Source organism: Xyrauchen texanus, chromosome 9 (assembly GCF_025860055.1).
Source record: "Xyrauchen texanus isolate HMW12.3.18 chromosome 9, RBS_HiC_50CHRs, whole genome shotgun sequence".
Classification (NCBI taxonomy): domain Eukaryota; kingdom Metazoa; phylum Chordata; class Actinopteri; order Cypriniformes; family Catostomidae; genus Xyrauchen; species Xyrauchen texanus.
This window is the reverse complement of record NC_068284.1, coordinates 43,219,563-43,245,392: the sequence shown is the minus strand read 5'-3', so window position 1 is coordinate 43,245,392 and position 25,830 is coordinate 43,219,563. Positions and strand designations below refer to the sequence as shown.

Sequence of the window (25,830 nt, the reverse complement as noted above, 5' to 3'; positions counted from 1 at the left end):
CAGACAGGCAGATGGATCAAGAGAAATTAAGCATAGTGGGATTATAAAAAAACGTACAAAATATTCAGCATAGAGTAAATAATTAAAAGTGAGAACAATATATAGGAGGCTGCATCATTTATATTCAGGCTGGAAATCAAGAATTTAACTTGAGTATATTTTAATCTGAATTAGTGAAATGACATAAGTGCTTGTCTTATACATTGGCAGCTTGTCTTATTCATTTTCCAGCAAGATGGTCTTGTGACAGGCATTGACGTTACTCAAATGTACAATTTTTACAGTTAATCTTGATTGTATAGAGCAATAGAACGCAACAGTCTGCTTCGTGAAGAAAAACCCTTTCATTTACTCCAAGACAAATGCATTTTTAACAATAAATGAAGAACCTTTAAAGGTAGACATACAGTAAGCTCTGAGGTTGTTATTCTTATATTGAAGCCATCCTCTGCACTATTTCATTAAAATGTTAAAAAACAAATCATGTTTAGATCTCGGCTGCGACCGCCCACAAAAGACTCTAAAGTGTAATTTAAGGGTTAAACTTCTAGCGCACAGAGTCATGTGACAAACAACATAACGTCAATTTCCGTGAAACGCTTCTATGGACGCAGAGCCAACAAAAGTCCCTCTGGTAAGAAGTTTTTTCATGGAAACATGTTTGGGTGTATAAAATACCATCTCTGGTTTTGTTTGATATGCTGCTTTAAACATTTCAGTCATTTTTTGCACGTCAGCGTGCTGATAAACATGATGTCAACATTAGGGCTGCAACTAATGATTATTTTGATAATCGATTAATCTAATGATTATTAGAACGATTATTCGACTAGTCAGCAATTATTGTAACGATGAATCATAAGCTCTTGACCGATTATTCTGCTTGTGTCCTGACTTAAAAGGTTGTATTAAATGTCCTTACTAACAATAAAGAGGACAAAATCATCTTTTAAAAATATATCTAAATGACATTCACTGAATTATAGGGTTCAGTAAAGAAATTCACTGCAAAAAATCCTATTGTTGTCAAGTGTTTCTGTCTTGTTTTCATTTAAAAATGTCTAAAAATCCTTACAAATAGATACATTTAATTGAGAAGCAACATATAAGATATTTAGACTTGCTTTAAGAGAATGTATCTTAAATATACAGTAAGTGTATTTTGTATACAAGTGTATTTTTACTTCGTTATACTTCTGTGAGTGCAGTAAAGACAAAATATACTTATATTCAAGATCTATTCTCTAAAAGCAAGTCTAGGAAGTAGACTTTACACACAGTAAATACCGATGTAAAGTCGGGTCGTTTCCTTTAAAGATGCTCGACACGCAAGTTTTGCTTCAGCGGAGAGCGGCAGCTCCAGCTCCAAATATTTCACAATGAGAGTGCTTCTGCATTTACTCGTTTTGTATTTTTGCATTATAATTCCCTCATACTTTGCGATCTACATCACCTGAAGCTGTTTGGAAAGTTTAGAGTGCATCTGGACTGTGATCTGTGTAACTCTTCTCCTCAATCAAACGTGAGCTGCTCTCATGATTAGAGTTTAAAGTGATCTCACGTTACATTAAATTACATCAAATTTTTGTCGTAAACTTTTTATTGTCAACTGTCGATACAATCGACTAATTGTTTCAGCCATAGTCCACATACGTGTATTTTGGGACATTATTCCCTCAAAAGTAGAAAAAACATGTGGCATCTGTGGGTAATTTCGCTTCATTTAAATATAAATGTGGCTATATATAATTTTTTTATCACTGTAAAATAGGGTTCTATTCATTAACATTCCTGTAGTAAATGCATTCCTATATTCACTGTGTATTTTTGTTTTTACATTGAGAATCAATGGGTTCATCCAAAATCTTAAAAATGTAATTTTCAGAGGCTTTACTTGGAGTTAGGATGAAATTAAGGTGCATTTCTAACTGTTCTGAGACCAGTGCAGACGGACAGCACACTGGAAGTTAAGTCGTTCACTAAATAGGGCTCTAGGCAGCTAACTGCATTCACTCCTAACATCCGACCAAAAGTTCAGTTTCAGGCTACGGATGATGTTTGGACTACTCAACGTGTTTTTGCAGACATGGGACAATGATAATCAGTACATAGGTTTAGAATTTATAATGGTTCATTTTATTTTAACATGGTTGGGAGTGATTAGATGAGGCTGGCCATTACTTTAAATCAGAATTATGCTAATTTCTGATGTAATGTCTGTGATGTCTCAAAAACATGAATAACCAACACCAACACTCCTGGAAACAAACAATTTGATAAAAAAAATAAATACATTTGAATCATTTAATTTTCACAACTTCATATGTGGACATTCATTTTTAGGAAAACTATATGCTCTATATGTTCATAGAAATTATTGTTATTATCTTTTGCATGTTTATGAGGTACTACTAGTTAAACATCAAAAAGGGAAATGGAAAAAGCACACAGCAGTCAATCACGGGTCTCAGGAGGTTAGAGATTTTAAATACTCAGTCTTGTTCCTCTTTGTCCGATTTTCCAATAATTTTGCTTAAAATCAAAGTTTGTAATGTTGTGAATAACCTTGGTAGGTTTGGTTCATGGTTTGGAATGTTTTAAGAAAAATGTAATTAATCCCTATGGGAAAAACACTTTCTGAACCAAGGCGGCTGAAAAACTGTTGTGCTGTACTGCTTTTGAAATTCTCGCAGCACTGGTGCCGCAAAGACACATTCACGAAAGCATAATTTTAGCAAGTAAATCTGGATTTTACTCTGGTGTCACATGATTTACTGTGTGTTGTACCTGGGTTAGGCTGCAGGTATTCTGTGGTTTTACAGAGAACGTCTGCAATGGCTTTACTGGTGATGTCAGCCTTCTGTAGAGCACAAAGGTCAGAGAACAGGTGTGTGGGTTTACGTCACTGTCAACAGATAGGGCTCATTAAACAATGATCTATAAACCTATCAAACAATGAAGTGGGACAGGCCTGAAACAATCTGCAGTGGTCACACCTAATAAAATAACAGAAATTCAGGAACTGGACTGCAGCAGGCTAGCTCTGATACCACATTAAAGGAATAGTTCACCCAAAAATGTAAGTTATGTCATTCTTTACTCATACTTGTGTCGTTCCAAACCTATATGACTTCCTTTCTTCCATGGAACACAAAGGTTAATTGCTGAAGAATATTCTGACCACTCTTTTCCATATAATGAAAGTGAATGATGACTGGGGCTAGGTATCGTAAAAGTAGTCCATACTACTCATGCGCTATATTCCATGCTTTCAGAAGCTTTGTGTGAGGAACAAATCAAAATCTACATTACATTTACATTTATGCATTTGGCAGACGCTTTTATCCAAAGCGACTTACAGTGCACTTATTACAGGGACATTCCCCCCGGAACAACCTGGAGTTAAGTGTCTTGCTCAAGGACACAATGGTGGTGGCTGTGGGGATCGAACCAGCAACCTTCTGATTACCAGTTATGTGCTTTAGTCCACTACGCCGCCACCACCACCACATTAAGTCATTATTCACTGGATCGTTGAGTGAGTGAGTTGAACTCAAGAGCCCAAAAGTGACCAGTCTGAAACATTTTTTCAAAATGTAACTTTGTGTACCACAGAAGCAAAACTCAACTTAAATGGGTTTGGAAAGACATGAGCATGCATAAATGATGACAGAATTGTCTTTTTTTTTGGAGACCAACTCCTTTAAGAAAATTTGATCTGTGACATCACAAAGTGAATTTTACAAATGGGTTACCCTTTCAAGGTCTTTGAAGTCCTCGTCCAGTTTAGTTCCCTCGGCTCCTCCCACCTTCTCACTCATCATCTGGAACACACACAGACAGATCAGGTTAATAAATGGATGATATAACTACAAGAATTGCATCTTTGCATATTCTTTTTTTAATCCCCTTTTCTCCTAATTTGGAATGCCCAATTCCCACTACTTAGTAGGTCCTCGTGGTTGCACGGTTACTCACCTCAGTCCGGGTGGCGGAGGACAAGTCTCAGTTGCCTCCACTTCTGAGACCGTCAATCTGTGCATCATATCATGTGGCTCGCTGTGCATGACACCACAGAGACTTCGCATGTGATGGTTCATGCTATTCTCCACGATCCGCGCACAATTTACCACGCACCCAAATTGAGAGCGAGAACCACAAATTGCGACCATGAGGAGGTAATCCCATGTGACTCTACCCTACCTGGCAATCGGGCCAATTTGGTTGCTTAGGAGACCTAGCTTGAGTCAATCTTCTAACATTATTGACTTGCATGATAAAGTATTAAAACAAAGAGGACTGTCTTTGAATAATAAAATGATCAGTCAATGGAGTACAGAACAATCGACTGTGCAAAAAAAAAATATATATGTGCTGAAGTTTGGATATTAGTAATAGTTATGTTTGCTTTAGAAACACCACTATTAACACAGAGTTAATGGTGAGTAGAGAGGAAAAAGGAGGGATAAAATATGTTACGCTCTTTATCGACCCCTATAGAGTTCCTCATCATGAGCTCTTTCTGCTGTTAATCTCTCCAAACACATAAACAAAGACAATTTGGTGTATTGTATTAAAGAAAACAGGAAGCGCTTCTTGTATTCAAATAAACCAGAGTAGCACAAAGCTCATAGCCTGGATGGCATAACTCATCAAGGTTATTATGACTGAAAACACCTTGGATAGTATTTACAAGTCATTATCTCGGTTTAAAACTTTAGTTTATCTTTCTATCAGGATTTGGCCATATTTTTTTAACATGTCATCCTATTATAAAATGGGTCCTAAAGGAGTCTGCACTTAGAAACTATAAATTGTCCATACACGAGCTGCTACCATAAAGGAAAACTTAGCAGATATTTGAGGAACCAACTATAACTAATTTGTGTAAGCCTTGTCCTCCCATTTAGAAAGTATTAGACATACTGTAAAACCTACGGTTAAGGTTTACACTACTCTCAGACTGGCCACATATTGATGACATTTTGCACAGATCTGTAAAGCACACACCCAGAGAGTGTCTGTGTGTGTTTGATTGATAGCTCCATTACAGTGGCTGTATTGTACAGGTCTGAACGCTAGCAGCAATGATACAGATGTAGGTGTGAACACGGATACTGATCAAACAAATAACTTTTCTAGAATATGAAACGAGAAACACAGTAATCGAAAACCGACTTGACTGTTGTTTTATATACTCAGTTATATGTCCTATTATTTGAATGTCTATTTATACTCTTACCTTGTTTTATATTCTGTGTCTCACTGTAATGTTCTGTGTGCACTTGATTCTCCTATCACCAAAGAAACATCCTTGTGCACACAAGAACACTTGGCAATAAAGCTCATTCTGATTCTGTTATATACAAGGGTCAATGATGTGACATTCATATGGATGTTCAGATATATAAAGGTATGCCATTCCCATAAAATAATTACTTTAATACATCTGAACTATAGTTATGTCATTTAGATGTTTTTTCTGGAGGTTGAAGTCAAAATATTTAAGTTGTGTAATTGTCCGGAGACAGTTTTAAAAAAAACAAATACAAACAAAAGTGTCATTAAAAGCTAAAATTCTTGAGAAAAAACAAACAAACCAAAAAAAAAAAAAAGAAAAAAAAAACATGTTGGCTGAAGTAGTTTGGAATTTTTTATGATTATTTCTTAAAAAGAAAAAAAGTTTTGCAGCATGCTTTGGTATGAAAGCATGCTTTTATGGGAATGGCACGCAGTTTTAAGAAAATACAGACCTGTTTGCATTGTTGTTTTTGCCCTAAAGCCAATCTAACACAACTTTGTTGCTAACAGTGGAACAAACACAGTTGAAAAACATTACCTTTACATAATAGAAAATTCCCAAACCTACACGCCTGCATGGTAGCACAGTTTAAAATACAAGAGATGGCAGTGCAATAAACGCTTCTCGGAAAAATCAGATTCACAATGTCAATATTAAACTGCAAAAGGTTGTGTCTTTATGACATTAATGTGTGCTTCAGAGGGAATAAGTGATGTGGGGCTAATGTTATCAAGGTGCTTGCTGACTGTTTTCAGATGTCAGGTTCACACAATTGTGCAATTCCAAACACTGGCAATTGGTAAGTTATTATACAAACCTATAAACATGGAAACCAAGAAAAATCACAGCATTTCACCAGATTTGTCATGAGGAACACTGAAAACTGTCAAATTCAGACTTACACTGCAGTGCACTTTCAGTGATCTGCAAAAATAAAAGCTCCAGGTAAAAAACAAAAAGCAATATATACATACATATACATATACATATATATACAAATACATATACATATACATACATATACATACATATATATATATGTATATGTATGTATATGTATATATGTATATATTGTTTTTTGTTTTTTTTTTGTGTAAATTATGCTATTTATTAGGCTACCATGTATCATTGTATATGGTTGCATATAAATAAAAACAATTAAATATATTGTTAAATATATGTTCTCTGTGTTCGTTTAGTTAACAAATAGATTTTTACTTTATGCATTAAATATTTTGAATCTACTTGACAACGATGGCTGTTTAGTTGAAATGATGGATCCTCTGAAAACAAAAACAAATAACTTTTAAGCCCTTTCAGAGCAAATTCATAATTATTGAAATATATATTGAATATAGTAAATTGGCTGAAAAATATTGAGATATAATTTCTTGTAGCTTTATCGCTCAGCCCTAATAACACCTAGATTCCAAAAATAGCAGGTGATATAAGAGTAGGGAGGGAGGGATTATTACAAAAGAAGAGAACAGTAAGGGTAATAGCATGAAAGAAAACTGGTTGACGACTGGTTTTGTTTGGCGGGCAGGTGTGTGCTGTGAACTGGAATCCAGAATGGTGACTAAACTCTACGGAATTCCACATACACCTGTTTTTTAAGTTCTTTTGGGCACACACACACACGCACACAGTTGTACTTTCCAATGGGGAGCAGCTGAAATCAAAATAGGGCTCTGGCATGCATACTTCCAAAACACTATACTGTATTTCTGTTCTGACAGTTAAATCGGAAACAGTAGGTTGACTTTTCTTTAGCTAAAATCGGTGTGTGCTTTCCGAAATTCAAATATGGGCAATGTTTGAGCTCCCTTTTTGGGGTGTAATGTCCACAGAGGGGCACCAAAAGCAAGTTGTGATGAGAGTTGTTTTCAGCTGTATAGGCTGTGATACAGTGAAGAGGAATTGCTTGTTTTATAAACTGAACCCCCCAAATCAAACCATCAGTGGAGTAAAAATGTAGCCTAATTTTAAAGGGGAAAATGCAACCTCTGAATTGCATAATATCTCATAATTGACTTATCCTCATGCCATCCCAGGTGTTCAGCAGAACACGTTTGAAGAAAAATATCTAGCTCAGTAGGTACTTAAAATGCAATTGGATGGTGATCCGACATTTGAAGTCCATTTGACTCTACATGGGTAAAGAATGTCTTCTAAAGTGAAATGATCTCTTTTGGCACAAAAAGTTCTATATTTAAGTGCTTTTTAACTATATATCATCGCTTCTGGTCAGCAGTAGAATGAAATGTTCGCGCGAGAACAGACGAACGTCCTACACACCCGGAAGAGCGCCGCGATTTACAATCGAGTAGGAGGAACACTGTGCAGAAGCTTAGTTGGTTTTGGTTTAGATCTGTATTTATATCTGTTTGTTTACTCACAATGGTGTGTTTGTGTGCTCATCCTGGATGTATCAACCAAGAGAAAAACGTGAGATTAAGTCCATAACTTGAGCTCCGCCCTCCTGTGAATGTGCATACTGCTGCTGACCGGAAGTGATGATTTATAATTAAAAAGTACTTAAATGTTGATCTTTTTCACAGCAAAAGTGATTGTTTCACTTTAGAAGACATTCATTTAACCAGCGAGAGTCGTATGGATGAGGTTTATGCTGACAGTCTGCTCTTTTTCGAGCTTCGAAGGTCGGATCAGCATGGCATGAGGGTGATTAAATGAGACTTTTCATTTTTAGGTGACCTATCCCTTTAAGAGTGTGAATCTCACAAAAAAAATGTCTGGGACATTTTCTCCTTTAAATCAAAAGAAAAAACTAAATTTGCAACCTTGTCTCATTGAATCACTAATCAACATTTCATTGCAAACATTTTTTTTTATGTGGCTCGTTGAATGTATTGCAGCAGTTTCTTGGTGGAATGAACACTTTAGTGCTACAAAAACAACTTTAACTCCCTTTCACACAAATCATGATAATCGATTCATCTGTTCAACACTTACTCTTTACCCTGTTCCTCACACAGTGCTATCTTATAACATCTAAACACTCTAACTATAGCACATGATTTGTAAGTTGATGCATTTTAAAGTTTGCATTACATAGCCAACTACATTTACAAGCTTATTCGAGTGATTAAACTGAGTGGTAGCTCAACTGATAAAGCGCTGCACATGTGATTCAAAGGACTGGGGTACGAGACCTGAAGAGCATGCAAATTGACATGTGAGCTGAAAGAGCAACAAAAGCACCACAAAATGAAGATGTTGTTTCAACAATTGCATTATCTTTCATGACACGTTTGCTTTTTATGACACTATCGGTTAGGTTTAGGTTGAAGGTTTATGGTAGGTAGGAAGGTTTTGTTGATTTAAACTCAGTAAAGCATTTACCTTCAAAACCTTATCTGTTTGGGAGACGATTTAACTCGCTTTTAAAGTGCCACACAGTAAACATTTCACTTAAGAACTGCAGCGTTACATGAAAGAAACCATGCAATATAATTTTGCTAAAATGTTGGCAAGGTCACGTAATTTTCATCAGATCAGGCTGGAAATTATTGATTTGCATTCAAATAAAAATATTTATGTATTTATTTTTTGCACCGTGACTATTTTCAATAAGTCATATATATATATATATATACACACACTAAAATTTTTATATTCGTTATGCAGTGACGAGAATCAGCTTTTCCCAGACACAATTAATTTTTCAAAAAATCAGTATTAAAGGCAGTACAGTAAATATAACCTGATGTAGTACAGTGTTATTATTTCTCATTACAGCAATACGATTTGTTTTCTTCACATTACAGTAAAGAGAATTGGGGGTGCTTAATTGTCATTAAATTAATGACACAATGCAAAAAAATATATAATTTTAAATAAATAAAATCACAATGGGGTCCTGTGAAATGTATCTAACATTGGAATAAAACGGTATGAAAATATTTTGAGTGACATCAGTGTGTACACTAAATTCGGCTAATGGGGAAAACTGGAGAATTTGTCTCTTATCTGAAGAACTATATGACTCTGATATGATGGTGAGCCCAGCCCCATTTTATATGTGCTTGAAGCCAACAGACAATATTATTCTAAGCAAGACAAGCAATACAAAAGCTGACGTAACACCAAAAGGTAATGTGCTCTATATAAAGACTGGTATGGACCAATAAGGAAAAATAGGTAACTCATAACTTGTGTGTATGTTGTAAGCTCTTCAAACTGGCCCCCACAGGCTTCAGTCATTCCTGTAATGAGGCACACTGAATGTCTGACATTAAGATGCTTTTGCCGGATTCTTCTGAAACATGTAGGTGCACGCCAGACTTGTTTTGCTTAAGGAAAGAGGATAAAGGAATGTTGGGACTGGTTGAGGCCAAAAACGTGGCTGAAATTGCATGTGCAAAGGTTAATGTGTGCCAAGTTTGATAAACAGGGCTACTTTTGATTAAATACATGACTATATATGTAGAATCTCTAAGACATGGATTAAACCCCAATTCAGCCAAACAAGCTCTCATCTAAGAGGAGAATCTTCATTCACAACCACTTTCATTATCTGACAGACCTGGGCTTTAAACAACTACAGTAGGTGCTGATATGGGCTGTTTACCCCACTGCACAATTCATTATAGCATCAGTATTCACAGCACAGGCATTTCCTCAAAAATGCTACTGAGAAATAAGAACTAGTAGTCAGATAAAATTACCTCATTTGAATCAAATCTTCCTAAAAGACAAAGCAAACAAATTGCAAGATTTCTGGGTGACACTGCCAGTAAAGCACGTGTTTCCTGTTCAGAGTCAAAATAATGTTCTTTACAACAACCTAGTAACTTTTGACAATACTCTATTATAAAGCTTAAATCTTTTTAGTACTCTTTATAGACAGTGCAATACAATCTGATGTTGTGACATGAAATTGAGGATTATATGAGCTCGATTTCTTCATATAAAATGTATATGTATACTCATAAATTAATTTATGTTATATGACTAGCGAAAACAAACCTCTGGGATGACAAATCTTACATAGAAACAAAAACTCAAAGGCTGTGACTCAAACCCTACTGAGCTGCCTACCTAGACGCGTTCAGAACGCGAGTATGATTCCTAAAATGCTGTCTATGTAGGCAGCTCACAAAGTTGAGGGACACAACCGGAGCATAACTTTTACTCAACCATAGTAGGAAACATCAGATGCTTTAACATTAAATAGACAAAACCCTACACACAACGCCATATGTTTCCTTAAAAATCAAATTAAATTATTTGTTTTGTTTGTCAGTTCCGCTATGACGTGGAAACACTCACCTGGCTCGCTTTATAAAACTGTTTCTTCAGTCCGGCAACAGACATCTTTGCGTCGGTTCCTGTCACTGTAACAGATTTATATATAATTTAATTCACCCAGTGTTTAAAAATCAAATTATATGCTTCCGAGCTGAAGTCTCCCGCGAATCGTTCTTCCTGATCGGTCAGAGTTTGAACCTGCCGAACGCAAGCGTGCGCGTCACCCACAATCCACACCGCGACGCGACGCAACAAGAATGCTCCAATCAACGACGCTGTGCCCGACGCGCGTAATAGCAGCGTTCTGATTGGTCGGCTGGGTGCCAACGTCAGGATTCCGTCGCTAGTTTCCAAAGCTGTCAAGACTCAACTTGTGACTATCTTTTTACTTAATTATTTATGATGTATTGATACTCCATATATTGTATATTACTATACACGTATTTTTGGTTATACATCCCTTGCTAATAATAATAATAATTAAAAAAATATATAGGGGACACTGATATATAGATCAGTGATAGGGGATCATTCTGATGGTCTAACGAGTGCGTCGCGTGCAATGCGTTTAGAAACTCTCCAGCTTCCGGGTAAAACGTCATCTGCCTGTGTGTTTAAACTGTTTATATATTTGACACACATGAAGTTTGTAACTTGTGCTCAATAAAAGTATATGTTGACTAAACGTCGAAATAAGGAATTCACTAAAATCCTTTTTTAACTTTCACTAAATTCCTAACAAGCTGTAACATACAGTTTCTATCATATCAATAGTTACTGTCAAAACATACATTTATATATTCAGTTTAAAAGGCCATCAGAAACTTAGCAATTTCCAATTTACGTTAAAATTATATTTAGGAGAAAACCATTGTAAGTCTAGTCTTTGAAAGGGAAATCCGTAAATCCTTCATAATGTAGGCCTATGTAGAACACCATTATTCATTGTTTCTTTGACTCCTTTCTTTTGAACAGCATATAGGGTATAGCTTATCATAGAATAACTTTTGGTATTACTAGGCTAAAATAAAAAAAATGTCATCAAGCAGACAAAGGACAACGGCATTCATTCTTAAAGAATAAAATCCATCTTTAGTTTTTATTTATTTTATTTCATTTTCTCTCTTTTAGTCATATTCTATGCCATATATAAATTAGGCTGAAAGAACCTGTAATAATACATTAGCAGAAAGAGGAAAGGTCTTTGACGCTTTGTGATTGACATACACAATATATATATATATATATATATATATATATATATATATATATAGCTACAGGACACAGTGATCAACAGTACGGGTCTCCTATTCGGTGCAAAGAGAGAGTGTGTGTGTAGACGGCAGAGGATGCTGCTTAGACAGAGACCAGCTATTCTCCCTGAGAATATTTTTATTTTATTTTAAATTTATTTCTGTGAAATACACACACACACATCAGAAACATTCCTTCTACATAAAACGAAATGAACATGGAACCATACAAATTGTATTACAGGGTGACTGAATGAGACAACAAAATGTCTGAATAGGAAGGCATGCATCTAATTCCTGTATTTATGAGCTTCTTGAACTTCTAAAGCAATGACATGATACACTATTTGATGCAAGACTTCCTTAACATGGTTGGGCAGACATGAACATTTCTCTTTTCTTAAAATAACTGACTTAGAACAAATCATGTCATTTTAGTCTGCTGAAAATGACATGATTTCATGAACATTTCTGACATGAACATTTCTCTTAACCATCCTGATTTGTTGTTCTTGGCTGGTTTAGGATGGTCTAGCAGGTCTCCAAGACTGGTCAACCTGAAGTATCTAAGGAGACCAGAAAACCAATTTAGGCTGGTTTTAGGATAGTTTATTCAGCAGGGATGTGATTGATAATTTTTTGAGAATCACCATAAGTTGTATCAACAATATTGTGAATCTTGACTCAAAGGAGTAGCTTTTTTGTCGTACTGTGGTGCACGAGTAGGGAAAAGGAGAATGGAAGGACAAAATCTGGGAAACAGAAATGGACGAAAGGAGAGGTGATCAACAATTTACGAAATAATACAACAGAAACCACTTTCGTGCTCATTGTAACCACAAACATGGCTCCCTGAAGCCATAGGTTTGCATGTGGCGTATCAGTTCCCTCTACTTCCGGGACTGTTATTTGATTGACATTCCAAATGTATCATGTTTTCTTTCAGTCTATGAAAACCAATTGGGAAAGTCACCAAACAGCTAATCCTATAGGAGAAAGGGTCTCTCATATTCAGGCTGGGACTATCAGTGCTGTCCCAACTTTGTGCATGTCCCAGAAAACATAGCTGCTTTGCCTTTTTGTGAAAAAGCTGTGTCAAATTCCATGCCCCATCCAACTCGGCTCGGAATAACTGTCCATCCCCTGTAATCATTCCATCCTGAACGCTACAGGAGGGCAGCCTGCAAAGTCCATCCAGAACAAAGTGGGCGGAAGTCCATTCAAAGTAGATCTATCTTGTCCTGTTTTCCGATGCAGTCCCAAGAATTCCCAAGACGGCTTTTAAAAGTCCTGGTTTGCTCTAACATTCTTTGAACATTCCCGTAGCTCCACGTTTCCTTGTTTTTCTCTCTAGTTCCCTCTTTTCTGACTAAATATACTATTTTATATACATTCCTATTCAAAATAATTATTTAGAAATGTCTATATAAATTAAATGAACATCAATTTCTTTCTTTTTTTTAAAGTGGCATTTTCAAGGAAAGGGGATGTGGGACTGAGGTTTCTCATTGCATTAAAATGATAAAAAAAAATAAAAACAAAAACAAGGAGCAGCACCAAACACTGTGTAAAAATGTGCCTGAGCAAATAAGAGCATGTGTCGGTGAAATAACTGCGCTGGAAGTTCCGTTCGCCAATTCATTACAGTCATGCAAAAATTTGCAAACTCCTAAAACATGATACTGTTGCAATTTCTGTGCTATTGGGCAGTTAAAGTAAAATAATACATGTCACGTTAAGCATTGTTGCATTCAAAAGTTGTTTACAAAGTGAAAATGAGAGCAACTTCAAAACTGAGCAACTTAAAAACAATACACTACATACAGGTATTTGTCAAGTTTTTTAATTGGTGAATATGTCATTAATATCATAGTTTTCTTCTAAAGCGAACTTAAGCCTATACAACTGTTAAAATGTAGTAAAGTTGTTCTGCGGATTCTGAGGTATTAGTGTATTTAAATAAATGTGTAAGTGATGATTGTGTGCATATGGCTTACTGTTTTTAATAGTAACAAAATAATGCATTAACAAATGTTTGGCTATGACTGCATGTTGGTTCTTATATCCAGTCTGATGGTCAAAAAGAAATCAGATTGTACTTACTTCTATTGCACATTAGAGTTTCAGTTTGTTTAAATAGTTTTACCAACCTGGTCACATGACAAGCTGTAATAATCTTGCGAGATGTCGAAATCACAAAAAATTGTATGTGTTAGCTTGTACAAAAATACTTTTACTCCCATAAAAAAAATATACCAATGAATGACACTTATGATTTTTCCTAAATTGTAGGATATCTTATGATTTTGCCATCTCGTATGAATTACTATGTGTTGTCATGAAGCTATGTTGGTTTTGTAGAAATATTCCACATTAATTACAAGTTAAGCTCCAACAGTGGCATGCTTACAAATAAATAAACAAAAAAAGATGCCATTGATAGGGCTTAACTTGTACTTAGTATATCATTTTCCTTTATCCCAGCTTTGGTAGAGTGTTGGTAACATTGGTCCCTTCATTTGTAGTGATCTGGGCACATTTACGTTTTTGTTTGAGTGGATTATCATAAAGTTACAGAAAGCATTACACAGGACCAAAAGTGCATTGTGTACATTCGGTCTCAAAAATTAAAATAAGTGCTATTGTTTCAAGGGGTACATTCATGATTTGTCTGAGGGTGAAAAAACAAGGGGAGGAGGGAGAATTTTAAAGCGATATTAAAGCTTAAAGAGTGATTTGGTGGGAGACAGATGGAGAAAGATATTTTTTAAACTTCATTAAAAAGGTGTTGTGCTCTACTGAAGGTAGATGGACTTTGTGGAAGAGAGTTTGATCCTTTTAAAATCATTGTATACAAAAAAAAAAAAACTCCTTTATAAATCTTTTTGTGAACAGAAAGGATTGTGGCATGCTTAAACATCGACATGTTGGGACAAAAAAAAAAGGACCCTTGCAAGCTATCATCTGTATTTAAAAGTGTTTGCATAAAATAAAAACAGCTTGAAAGCACATCCAGGAATAATTCTGGTAATAATAATAATGTTGCAGAATAGCATGTAATCTGAAAGTCTTTGGGGGGAATTTACTAAAAACGAATTGTGCCCACTAATAGCTTTGTAAATCTGCATGTGCTGTTTAAGGAAGAATGCAAATCCAGTAACAGAACAAAAACAAACATTTTGTGCAGAAATACAGCAAAAATGTTGCAACTGATTAGTAAATTGGCCCCTTTGTGTTGGACCCTTTGGCAGTGTATGTTTGTGCATCTGTGTATATGAAAGTGTTGGAAGCAGGTCCCATATTGAGTTGTGTGTATGTATACATGTTTGTGATGTAACACAGTACATGTAACACTGCACTAAACTGGGAAGGACTGCCCCTGGATTGCCTTGTTTCAGAAGCTGTTTTTACATGCAATAGTCTCTTTCTCCTCTCCGCTACCTTTTACATTCTTTCATAATTTCCCCTTCTTTACTCTCTCTCTCCCTCAATCATTCTCTCTCTCCTTCTTCCTCTCTAACGGTTGGTGGAGTCAGGGAAGTTGATCTCGCTGCCGAACACTTCCCTGTATAGAGGCGGGAAGCTGTAGGCTGTCTCCGGATGCACCAGGCGGAAGAAATCCAGCTTATCAATATGCAGGTTACAGATGGACTTCATCTGCGGTAGTTTGGACACCATCTACAAACATAACACAACAAGGTGGCATGGATCAGTTATGGACTGGGCTAATGGGGTCAGTGCCCAGGGACTTCTGACCAATTTTGTATATAATGTTTATATACAGTACAGTTGAATATGTGGGCCCCAGTTGGTCGGACCAAAATATAAAAGGCCAACCATTAAATATGAAAAATAGCAGGGTGTATATTTTGAAAGAGTTTGATTTGTTGTTTTCGATTTCGATACATGCAACAGTGTAATCAGATTAAAGTGCATTTAATTTGGCATTTTCAAATACGTTGATGTTGAGATATTCACAATCAAGTTTTTCCAATGTGTACATTTGCTTTGCAACCCTCTACGACACACACACACACACACACACACACACACACACACACACACACACACACACCTGTACACCATCCAACTTTTGCACGTCCAGAGTTGCACTTGAATTCATTGTCACTTTATACCTGTCTGCTACCTCAATAACTGCTATGTCCATAGAACACTATCTCATTGTATGTTATGTTTACATTTAGCATTTTAGAAAGTGTCATCTTTTTGCACTACTTGATTACAAATGTGTACTGGTCGGCGCTCCACTGTCTCTTACTGTCTCTCACTGTGCCAATTGCCCTGTTCCTTTAAGTAATTTATTGTACTGTCCCGTACCTTTTGCACACATTGGCATGTGCACTTTATATAGGTATGTTATTTAGTCTGTGTAGTCTCATGTGGTTCTTTTTTTGGCCTATGTTGTTTTATGTTTATGTTATGTTTAATTCTTAACATTTAATTGCTTTCTTTGTAAAAAGTCTTGTTGTTCAAAAAGTGTCTTTGTTGTCCAATGTGACTTGCGTGATTTACCTCAGTGGACATTTTTTATTACAATACTATTACTTTAGGTATATGGAGAAGGCTTTGCACGGATTTCTCCAAACCCATGTGTAGATGCATTAGGAGCCTCTTTATTAAATTAAAGTGTTTAAGTAAAAATACTTCTGAATGTATAACTGCCTCTTTACATACTTGCATATTTACACATTTTGTTACATGTTTGTTGTTTATGTGCATAATTTGTAAATTTTACAAGTAATTACAGTGAGTTTACATTGGTATGTATAACAAGCGCTAAAATGGTACGGTCTCTTTAACAATAGCGGCAGTTCATGGTGAGTGTTTCAGTTGAGTGATTTCTTTACCGCATCCATACTACATGTGATTAGAATTAATTGAATTGCAGTTCAACGAATATCCTTAAGTTTTAAACATTGCCTTGCAAAAAATATCTTCACTCAACTAATACATGACTTGTTTTAAACACAGATAACTGATTTTGGCATTACAGTATGTTCATGCTGTACAGTATAGCCAGAGGGGGACTGGCTCCCCCAGCTGAGCCTGGTTTTTATTGTTTCGTTTTTTTTTGTCTTGCTCCACTAACTAACATTTTATGGAGTTTTTCGTTTCTTGCCACAGTCGCCTTTGGCTTTCTATCTGGGGACCTAAAGACAAAAAACATTAAGGCATTATTTGTAATTATGTTTTCAATTAAACTGTTCAATGGGGACTTTAATATATTTAGACATTACAGAAGCTACATTATGATTTTCGGTAAAGCTGCTTTGAAACAATGTGTTTTATGAAAAGTGTTATACAAATAAACATGACGACTCATTCCCTAAACTGTCCCAAATTCAAACTGAGAATGAGAATGTACCATTTTAAAGGAATAGTTAGAATGGTGTGGGTGAAAGACAGATTAATATTTAAAAATATATATATATTTTTTACAATTAATCTCCAATTTCACTTTCACTTCCACATTCATCTTCTTTTGTCTTACTCCACCTACTGGCCAGGGAGGAGAATTCATAGTAAAAAAGGATCTGTTTCTCACCCACTCCTATCATATTGATTCTGAAAATATGGATTTATTCAGTATATATACAGTATATATATATATATATATATATATATATATATATATATATATATATATATATATATGAGTCATATGGATTGCTTGTATGCTGCCTTTATATGCCTTTTGGAGCTTTTTGAAGTTTTAGACCATGTTGACTTGCATTGTAAGGACCTACAGAGCTGAAATATTCTTAGTCATAAACATCTGGGATGGCATGAAGGTGAGTAAATGATGAGAGAATTTTCATTTTTGCCTGATCTTTCCCTTTAAGAACTCTTTAAATTGTTATCGCTTATAGCCATGAAGTCACAACTCATAAAACAGCTTAGCTTTAATGAAGTAGTGTACAACTTTTAAAAGAAGAAGGCAATAAAGAGATGAAGAAATAAATGATTTAGGCTACCTTTTATTCGAATTTTGCTAATTGGATAACTCTCGGGCCTGCAGATTTAGTGTGTAAAATGAATTGTATATGTTTTCTTGGATTGTATTTGCTTGCTTGATGAGGGGCAAATGTTGGCCAGCAGTTCTTTTGGAAACACATTTCAATTATGATTTTGATACATTTTATTATTTCATATTATTTGTACTGTCTGATGCTATCCATATTGTACATATTAATGTGTGAATTTTAAAGGCTACTATATATGATATCTAATTCGTTAAATGTTTACGTCTGTTTTATACGCTTTGTTGCATTAAAGAATTGACAGTGTAGCTAACTGTTTTATTAGTGTAATGGAGATAATATTTGATTGGTAAAATAAACTCTTGTCAAGAGACGAATGTTTGTAACAACCATCAATGTAAATCAGAAAAAATGTTAGTCTACTTTTTTTTTTTTTACGATGATCCAGTAAATCCTTTACAATGTTTACATTGTGCTTACTTGACATATGGTACTGTGTAGCACTGGGCAATGATAAAACATTTAACTTGGCTCACAGCGCATTGACAGTAATAACAATTATTTCACTCTTGTTTGATATCAGCCATCGCAGCAATTTATGATGCTCAAAGTCACTGTTTGACGTCGCAACAGATTTGCTTGTAACAGATTAGTGCATAAATCTTCAAAATTAAGTTCATCCAATAAGTAAGTGACACTAAGCCCTTAAAATAATGTCTTCACTAAGTAATATTGTTTGTGTTTTAATCAGTAATTATTTTCTATAAAGGAGTTCTACACAGAGCACTACAATGCTTTAAAAATGTAGAATATGGCATCTTTAAGTATTTTTGAAGTGGAACACCTGTTCTATAAATAGAACAAACCCTTTGTTCAGTGATCAGATGTTAATCTGCTTCTCTGTGTGTGTGTGTGTGTGTGTGTGTGTACTTTTAAGGTGGACAAATTTGTCCCCAGAAGTGAGCTAAATCTGCCTAATTAGAAAAATGATTCATAAATACTCAAAAGTAAATGTGATTGTGTCTTTGTGCACTGGTATGATTCCTCACCTTGTCCAGTTTCTCAGTGGTTGCTCTGTTCATGTGCAGGCTGTGCTGCAGGGCAACATAAACCTTCTCCTGAAGCTTCTGCACCTGCTGAGAGTGCGTCAACCACGGCCGATCTGACACACAGAGCACAGGTTTCAAACCGTGAGAGTGTGTATCATTTTACGCTTATGTGCAAGACTGACTCAAGTCCATATTTTATTTTCCAGGATCAAATATGCACAGCTTTAAAATCCTTTGAGGTTTTAGTGTAAGGTGATCCAGCTTTTCAGGAAATGTCTCTGAAATTGGTCTCTAAATTGGTACCAGACATGTGTGTGTGTCTTACCAGGTGCCAGTAGAACTGCAGCACTGAATAAAGCCATTTCCTCTTCGCTTAGCTGTAGACGACTCAAGCTTTTAGCCAATTCAAAGATGGCGTTCACCAGGTCATCACACCCTTCAAAAAACACACAGACACGATTAAATGACCATGTACAGAAGATGGATAAATAGATTGGACACTGGATGTGGACTATAATTTTTCCAGAGCCCATCTCAATTAGTTTATCATGAAAAAAGGCTTGATATACTGTAGCTATTGTGTTCCAATAATGCAAGAGACATTGTGAAGAAAATCGTAAGGTGTTCTGGGTACAAAGCTGCAGTAATTTACAAAAAATAAGTTTTGTGTTTAAATTAATAGTTAAGACTGCAATGAAAATGTAACATCACACCCATATGACTTTCTAAATTTCGTGGAACACAAATGGAGATGTTAAGCAGAATGTTCACACAGCTCTTTTCCATACAATGAAAGTTAAAAGTGCTGTCCAGCTCTAAAAATGACAAATAAGCACCATAAAAGAACAATAAAAGTATGATTTGTGCGCTAAAGTCTTCAAAATCCATATCATAAGCTTTATGTGAGAAAAAAACTGAAATATCAGTTCACATCAAACCTAGCGCAACGCATCTTTGTGCGGCATATTTGAATAAACATTAACACAAGATTTAAGAGCTGCAGGAGATTTGTTCCCCAAATAACGAATTTCCGTCTGTTCTTCACACAGTTTGCATTTTTGGATGAACTATACCTTTAAGTCTATCCAATATGGACAGGCTGTAAAGATATCTAACTGCATAAGCTAAAAATAATTCTAATGGTTAAACTTCTTAGTCTTAAGAATAAAAGGCTTTTAATGTATCACCCACTAGCCCTCTGCATTTTTTTCATTTCGTTTGCATCCATTTAGCTCTGATGAAGAGTTATTACTCACTCTGAGCATCACTTATATTCACAAAGTGGGTTAAAAAACGATTAGCCCTTGTGTTTAAGTATTAATTCAAGACGCCTACACCCTGACATCCTCATTTCTTGTTTTTTCTTGCTTTTGAGAGGCTGAGGGTGTATTGCACTGCAAAGCAACAGAAGCTACTGTATTTTTGAAATGGATTGCTAGAATACTGCTTACCGCATAGTATACGCTGCTACTATTACTATTTTTTTAAATGGTATGCGAATTTATTAAACACTAAACATTTAAAAAATATATTATTAACATTGCTATCACATGACCTCATTATGTGCATGTTAAAACATCCCATCAAATCAAAATGGGAGTTTTTGCGCTTTCAGTCCAACATGATAACACAGGAAATCGACATAATGCATCCAAATGTTCAAGTACTCTGAAATTGACCCTATTCTGCAGAATTAAAAACAAGCAGCATACCCCATCAGACATGTATCATACATTTAAATGTGTTCACCTTTCCCTGGGGTGCTATTTATTTTATAAAATATGTATTCTTGTTGACTGTGTTACATAATACAACTTGTTTTTGGCGCAACCTTGTGGACATTTTACCCGCATTACGTTTTAACCAGGGACTAAATCTAAATGTTTTTCATTTCCGTTCGTTCTGAGCAAATAATTTTTTTTCTCATTCCGGTTCAAAAGTTCCACAGCCTCTTTTCCAAATGGTTACCGGTAAGAACAAAATAAACTAATAGTTAGTAAAGTTATTTTTAAAATGACATTACTCTGCGCTAAGGTGTGGGTGAAATACCAGTGGCAGCATTGCCAGATCTCATGAGAGAAGCAAGAAATCTGGTCTAGAAAAACAAGCTCAAAATAAGCCACTTGCCTCAAAATAAACAAAAAATTTGTGATTTATAACAATAGGAATCGAAACAAGCATACCGTTAATTAACAGTTAATTACAATTTTAATTAAATATCTGCTGCTGAGTCAAAAGCCAGCAGCATCAAATCTGTATTAATACATCATATCAATTAATAATTCAGTGAAGAATTGGAAACAACTGAGAAAAGTACTTTTTACATCTAATAGAACTGTACACTTCCAGAGTGAGGAAAAAGGCTGGTAAAATCACTCTGGACCCCACTCACCCAGCCCACTTTTTGAACTGTTGCCTTCTGGCCGGCGCTTCAGAGCTCTGAGCACCAGAACCTTCAGGCACAAGAACAGTTTTTTCCCTCAGGCTATCCATCTCATGAACAGTTAAATCTGCCCCATTGAGCAATAATTATGTGCAATACACAGTTAAGTCTATTTATATTATCCAACATATCCATTTCTGCCATTACATTGATTGCACTGTACATAATATACTGTATTTTTGTTCTTTATATAACGGATTTCTAATAGAATTGCACAACGTGTGTGTATGTATGAAGGTGAGTGTATGTACGTGTATGTATAAAAAAAAATTGGGGGGTTGTTTTTAATTATCTATGTCTTGCTTCTGTTCTTGTATTGTTGTACACTGGAAGCTCCTGTCACCAAGACAAATTCCTTGTATGTGTAAGCATACTTGGCAATAAAGCTGATTCTGAATAAAGTTTTCCTTGTATCTGAATTAGCTGTGCATGTTTATGTAGTAATTATAAATAGTTGTTAAAAAGGTCTTCATTCAAGGAATACGACATCCCCAACGGACAATTAGGCAAAGAAACGTGTGATGAAGCAGTTTCCTTCAGGATCAAAGCACGTTTAATTTTTTTGGCCAACATGAAGTAGTGTTGTTCCAAAAATATACAGTGATACTTACTGTGCTGGCCTTTAGTTTCATGAACAAATTATTGGAACCGGTTATAATCTGTTTCCAGCATTTAAAAATAAAGTTTTCACTCCGGAACAATTGAACATCACTTTGTTTACGGTTTTTAGAAATGTTCCGCTAAGAATTCCTTTCGTTCTCTGTTTTCGTTCCTTGAATCATTTTTAATCCCTGTGTTTCACAACACTTCAATATTTGGCCACTGGGGGCAGTAGTTTGAATTTCAAATTCCCAGTATGAGCAATCTGTTAAGTCAAAGTTTGCTAGTTTTGAGATAATCTATATTCTTGTGTATTCCTAAACGTTGATAAAATTAGCTTTTAGCACATTTACTGAACATATTTTAAAAAAAATTATCTTTCTCTTTGGGGAAACGGATTTAAAATATTGATGACTCATCTTGCACTACACACAGGTTTCTCTGATCAAATGCTCTGTAGAATGAGAATATCCCATCCCAAATTACCACCTGCAGCAGACTAGCAAATAGCAGTAGTATGCAATCATAACAGGAGACTTACCGAGAGCTTTGAAGAGCTGCGGGCTGGCAAACTTTCCATCAAAAAACATAGTGTTATTAGAAGAGTTGTATGCGCGACACATTCTGATCAGCAGGACTTCAAGACATCCTGAACCAGTAATAGAGAGAAAGAGAGTGGCAAAAAACATGATTGGGCAGGGGAGAAGGAAGATGGAGAGGTAGACAGACGAGACAGATAGAGAGCGAGACAGAGAGAGAGAAAAACAGACAAAAAGTGTACAGGGGAGGGGGTTGGGAAATCGAAAAATATGCCCCACCATGCAAAAATACACAGAAAAAAAACATTACAATTTTATTCCAAATATGGGAACAGCAAATGTAAAATATTTGCACATCATCAGAATAAAATGAATTTTTTTTCAGTAGGGTTTTTGTTTGGTGACAGGGTTTTTCATACGGTAAGCACAGATAATAGAAGTAGACAGAATGTTGGAGAAATAAAAACAAGGGGAGACAAACGTTAGTGCAATTTGACTTAGCACAACACTTAGAAAAATGTGAATAGAACTGAACCATGTGTGTGTGTGTGTGTGTGTATGTTTACATATATGTTTGCCCTGGCAAAAGTGTCTTAGGTGTGTAAAGTATATGAATGTTTGTAGCATACGTTTAATCAAGTAAACTGGTTTATTAGGCTTCAAACTTCCTTCTTTACAGAAAATATCAGGATTAAAGAGAACATGAAATCAAAATTGACCCTCTATCCTTTGTTAATAAATGTCCCTGGTCATAGTGTACCCAAATAAAGTCTGACTGCACATGTCTCTACAACAAGCCACATTACTTAAGTATCATTCATGTCTGTAGCACAAATGGTGCAGGACAAGTTACATGGTTTAATAAGTAGGATTAGAGGTTTGCTCATCATTCAGCAGAATTTCAAATTCAAGATTAAAGGAATATTCCGGGTTCAATACAAGTTAAGCCCAGTTGACAGCATTTGTGTCATAATGTTGATTACCACAAAAATGTATTTCAACTTTCCCCTAATTTTCTTTAAAAGAATCTGGGTTACAGTAAGGCACTTACAATGGAAGTGAATGGGGCAAATTTGTAAACATTTAAATACTCACTATTTCACAAGTATAGCCACATGACATAAACAATATGCATGTTAACATGATTTTAGTGTGATAAAATCACTTAATAACCTTTTCTGTCTAAAGTTATATCCAATTTTACAACTTTATTGCCATGACGACTTAATGAAAACCTTATAATCCCACAAAAATTACGATTGAAATAACTTTACAGCTCGAATAATAACAGTTTTATTAAGAGTTTTAACTAAAACCTTTATATAAGTGCTTTTATAAAATTGTAAGCTTCACGTTTCTGAATTTAAACCCCCCAAAAATTTGCCCCATTCAATTCCATTGTAAGTGCCTCACTAACCTTGATTTTTGCTTCTTTGTTTTTTTAGAAAAGAAGGGATTTTTGTAAATATTCCTTTAAATGTAATTATTTCCTGCTGAATATTCAGTTTCACTTGGAAATACATCACATTACAGAATTTAAATGCATTGCGAATGCTGCTTCATGTTGTCTTTAAGGATGTAAAATGTTATTCTTATTACTAGGTTTGCAATTGTAAAATGGTAGATGGACTGTAACTGTATACTAATTAATTCATGCATTCACCCTATATTTATTTAAATTAGCCTATTCTTTAGTGTACATTGAGTGAATGCATTTAAAGAGCCTACTTTTATGCAATAAATGAAGAAACAAAGAATCTGTGAATTTTATCATAACACTATAAAAAATTTAATAATGCCACATAAAAATGCCAAGTCAAGGCATTGACTGGATGAGGTGATATGACTGAGAAATCTGATGTATAATCTGGTATTAGTAATCTGTAATCTGTGCGAGATGAAGGCAGCACTGACCTGTTTTGAGCAGGATTATCTGGTCATTCTGGCACAGGTCCATGAATCCAGAGATGCGCTTGGCGAACTCCACAACATACTGGATGGCATTTGTGATGTGCAGGGCGCACTGTTGCCACATCCATTCTGCAGACTGAACACAAAGAGATCTATTAACAAAGACTTATTGTAACAGTTAATACCATCAAAAAGAGTGTCATGACAAATAGATGCAAACTGCAATGAAAAGTGTAAAGGGGTTTTAAAGAGGCCCTATTATGCTTTTTGGTGATTTTACCTTTCCTATAGTATGTAATATAGCTGTTTGTGCATGTCTGCATGTGCAGGTCTGCAAAATTACAAAGCACAAAGTCCACACCAAAGGGATTTACTCTCTCCCACATAAAACACTGCTGCTAAACTGCCTGAAACACCTGGTTTGCTGTCCAGCCATTACTTCCATGACATAGCTATGTCGTTATGTAACACATTATTGCATAATGCTCGCCACAGGAATGCGCTGCTCAGGAAGCCAGGAGCTGAAACTCGGTTATGGTAAGGGCCGTTACATTTCCGACGCTCTAAGTGGTTGACCAATCACAACAGACTGGGCCAGCTGACCAATCAGGGCAGACTGGGCTTTTCAGAAAGGGAGGCTTTAAAGAGATAGGAGCTACAACAGAGGGTGAAAAGAGGTGATGCAGCAATGTACAGTAGGAGAAAAATAAGTGGATTTTGAACATAAAAGCATGTAAACCTATTCTAGTAGACCCCAAAATAAAATGATGAACATGTAAATGAGCATAATATGAGCTCTTTAATATCTTTGAGCAGCAAACATTCGCCCAATGTATGAATTAGGGATGTCAAAAGTACTAGTGCTTTGGTACCACGTTGATTCTAAAATTAAAACCATGCAACGATACTAGACTTTCTGCTGTACTGGTAGTATATAGTACCGACTCGTTTCGGTCCTGGCACGCTTTGACTGACATGCAGCTACTTTCTATGCGTGTGCTTAAGAGCATGTGTGCTCTGCTCGTGGTAATGCAGCACCTAAACTATCAGATACCCATCTTGTCGAGGTGTTAAAGGAATAGTCACCCAAAAATGAACATTCTCTCATCATTTACTCACCCTCATGTCATCCCAGATGTGTATAACTTTCTTTAATCTGCTGAACACAATCAAAGATTTTTAGAAGAGTATCCCAGCTCGGTAGGTCTATACAATGCAAGTCAAAAGGGTCCAAACATTTGAAGAGCCAAAAAGCACATTAAGTAATTAATAAAATTCCAGTGGTTAAATCCATATCTTCTGAAGCGATAAGATAGGTGTGGGTGAGAAACAGATAAACATTTAAGTTATTTTTTTCTATAAATTCTCCTCCCTGCCCAGAGGGTGGCGATATGAACAAAGAATTTGAATCAACAATAACAAAAAAAGAACTCTTAGGATAGAAGAGCGCTTAGGAGAGT

At 35.6% G+C, this 25,830-nt stretch overlaps 2 protein-coding genes across 2 annotated transcripts in view; both read right to left on the bottom strand.

The window, feature by feature from the left end:
- Window positions 1–10,791, bottom strand: part of LOC127648797 (endophilin-A2-like) — a 31,589-nt gene extending 20,798 nt beyond the window's left edge. The window contains exons 1-3 of the mRNA XM_052133560.1: window positions 10,595–10,791; window positions 3,756–3,824; window positions 2,788–2,860 (exon numbers count right to left, since the gene is read on the bottom strand). Coding sequence (XP_051989520.1) covers window positions 2,788–2,860; window positions 3,756–3,824; window positions 10,595–10,639 — 187 coding nt within the window. The 5' untranslated portion in view covers window positions 10,640–10,791. The remainder of the gene's footprint in view (window positions 1–2,787; window positions 2,861–3,755; window positions 3,825–10,594) is intronic.
- Window positions 10,792–11,675: 884 nt separating this feature from the next.
- LOC127648796 (nuclear receptor ROR-beta-like) overlaps window positions 11,676–25,830 on the bottom strand; it is a 29,982-nt gene continuing 15,827 nt past the window's right edge. The window contains exons 6-10 of the mRNA XM_052133559.1: window positions 24,374–24,506; window positions 22,462–22,569; window positions 19,203–19,313; window positions 18,878–18,990; window positions 11,676–15,504 (exon numbers count right to left, since the gene is read on the bottom strand). Of these exons, the coding sequence (XP_051989519.1) occupies window positions 15,343–15,504; window positions 18,878–18,990; window positions 19,203–19,313; window positions 22,462–22,569; window positions 24,374–24,506 (627 nt within the window). The 3' untranslated portion in view covers window positions 11,676–15,342. The remainder of the gene's footprint in view (window positions 15,505–18,877; window positions 18,991–19,202; window positions 19,314–22,461; window positions 22,570–24,373; window positions 24,507–25,830) is intronic.